The sequence below is a fragment of the Solea senegalensis genome, linkage group LG3 (genome assembly GCF_019176455.1).
Source record: "Solea senegalensis isolate Sse05_10M linkage group LG3, IFAPA_SoseM_1, whole genome shotgun sequence".
In the NCBI taxonomy this organism is placed as follows: Eukaryota; Metazoa; Chordata; class Actinopteri; order Pleuronectiformes; family Soleidae; genus Solea; species Solea senegalensis.
Window position 1 is genome coordinate 21,216,008 of NC_058023.1, and position 2,364 is coordinate 21,218,371.

Below are 2,364 nucleotides of genomic sequence, written 5' to 3' on the forward strand. Positions count from 1 at the left end.
GATGAAGATGTTGAGGTTCTCTTTGGGAGTGACGAAGATGTCAATCAGAGGAACAGCACATGTTAGATGTTTTGGAGATAAGGTCAGAGAGGCCAGAATGAGATGGTTTGGTCATGTACAGAGGAGGGATAGTGAGTATATTGGTAGAAGGATGCTGGGGTTGGAGCTGCCGGGCAGGAGGTCTAGAGGTTGACCAAAGAGAAGGTTTATGGATGTAGTGGAGGAGGACATGAGGTTGGTTGGTGTGAGAGAGGGGGATACGGAGAACAGGGTGAGATGGAGGAGGTTGATTTGCAGCCAAAAGAAAAAGAAGATTTGTATAGTGGAAGAGAAGAACTAACATATTAGTTTATTGCAAACAGAAACACGGCAGCTCAATAACATAACTGAAAGCAATCACAGTAAGTCCCAACTTAGTTTACCGATTTATAAAATGATGCACTGCGTCAACCTGTTCACACAGCAACAGTTTAATAACATACAAAATGTTTGATTCATTATTTTGATTCATTCTTTCATTTACAAGTCATCTTTATGTGACTAAAATACTGGACAACAAGAAACACAATGAAGTAAAACAACAAGTAAAACTCTGTCATTTAAAAGCTGAAATACAAACACCTGTAACATGAAGATAAATTACATCAGAACTATATGTAAATGACACATGATGTTACTGAGGACCTGCCCCTACAGCTTGTTATTTTGCCCTGATAGGTGATGTGCAAGAATAAACATTGTTATGTTATAAGTCAGTAAAATTGATGATGTAGTGATAGGACTGAACTCAGTTACGGGATGAACTAGAGCAAAGTCATGAGGGTATTTTCAGATAACACGTTGCTCTTGACAGTGTTGTACTGCTGCTTTTCCTCTGCTGTGTCCTCCTCTCTTTATTCCTCTTGTCAGTTACAGGGACAGGTTAATCTAAATGGAATGCACAAAACTGGAGATGTGATTCTAGGTGGACTTTTTCCAATCAACTTAATTTCTGCGCATCCTGACCTGACTTTTACCTCAAAACCACAGCTGCCTACCTGTTACAGGTAACTATGACAAGGAAACAAGTTAACAAGTTAACAAGTTGTTGCTTTGCTAGTTAGTATGACATATTTATCTCATTGGTTTAGTAATGTGTACTGATTATATCATTTTTTTTATCTATTTTTTTAAACATTGAAGTTTGATTGAGTAGTTGTGATATATGTAGCTTTGCATATAGAAACACTTATTGTTTTACTGTTAGTTTTGATATCATAGGATTCAGGCAGGCTCAGTCCATGGCCTTTGCTATTGATGAGATCAACAGAAACTCGAAGCTGCTGCCTAATGTGACTCTGGGATACAGTCTGTATGATAACTGCCTTCAACTAGGAATTGCATTTCATGCATCACTGTCCTTAGTCAGTGGTCAAGAAGAGCAAGTTACATTAGACAAGAGATGTGTAGGAACTCCAACAGTCCAAGGGATAGTTGGGGATTCTACCTCCACACGTTCTATTGCCATATCATCATTGTTAGGTTTGTACAGAGTGCCAATGGTAAGTTTGTCTGCTTCTCAAGTCAATCATTGTTTGAAATCATTTACAATTAATGTCAAAACAAATGTAAATTAAGACGTAAACTTTAAATATTCAACATTGAAAAGCTTTCAATCAGTAAATAATGACTGTTTGTAGTATATGAGATGTTATTTTTTTGCAGGTGAGTTATTATGCCACATGTTCCTGCCTGAGTGATCGCAAAAAGTTTCCATCTTTCTTTAGGACGATCCCGAGTGATGCTTTTCAGGTAAAAATCCACCAGATATACAACATTTAGAGACAGTGACTAAACATGAGTCTTTGATTAACCTGTTTAACAGGATTTCTAGTGAACATTGATTCCAGCCTGTGCACTAATCCCTCTGCTCTGTCCACATAGGTGAATGCTATGATTCAGATTCTAAAACACTTTGGTTGGACTTGGGCAGGTCTGATCATCAGTGATGATGATTATGGAGTCCACGCTGCCCGATCCTTTCACTCTGATCTGGGTCCAGCTGGTGGAGGTTGTCTGGCTTACACAGAGATTTTGCCCTGGGGTGACGACCCTGCTGAAGTCAGGAGAATAGTGGATGTGATGAGAAAATCTACAGCTCGAGTGGTGATTGTGTTTGCACATATTAGTCGAACAGTTAATCTCATGAAAGAGGTGAGTCATGAAAAATATATTTTAAAGAAATTAAAAAATATTTAGCCTCTGAAAAATGTTTCACCTGCAAGTTGTTAAAGCTGATTTTATAGACTTATTATAATGCAATGTACAGGTGGTGAGGCAGAATGTGACAGGCCTGCAGTGGCTTGCCAGTGAATCCTTGTCATT

The 2,364-nt window shown here is 38.5% G+C and overlaps 1 protein-coding gene across 2 annotated transcripts; it reads left to right on the forward strand.

Moving 5' to 3' along the window:
• The first annotated feature begins 265 nt into the window (after positions 1-265).
• Positions 266-1,792, forward strand: LOC122767082 (extracellular calcium-sensing receptor-like). Of its 2 annotated transcripts, none has more exons than XR_006360157.1 (3): positions 266-1,046; positions 1,247-1,541; positions 1,705-1,738. XR_006360157.1 is itself a non-coding variant. In XM_044022427.1 (3 exons), exons 1-3 carry the CDS (start codon positions 817-819, stop codon positions 1,779-1,781), a joined length of 540 nt encoding a protein of 179 aa, XP_043878362.1. In that variant the 5' UTR covers positions 266-816; the 3' UTR covers positions 1,782-1,792. The 2 variants fall into 2 exon arrangements, 1 of the variants encoding a protein (XP_043878362.1); XM_044022427.1 differs by lacking the exon at positions 1,705-1,738 and adding an exon at positions 1,767-1,792.
• The last annotated feature ends 572 nt before the right edge of the window (positions 1,793-2,364 follow it).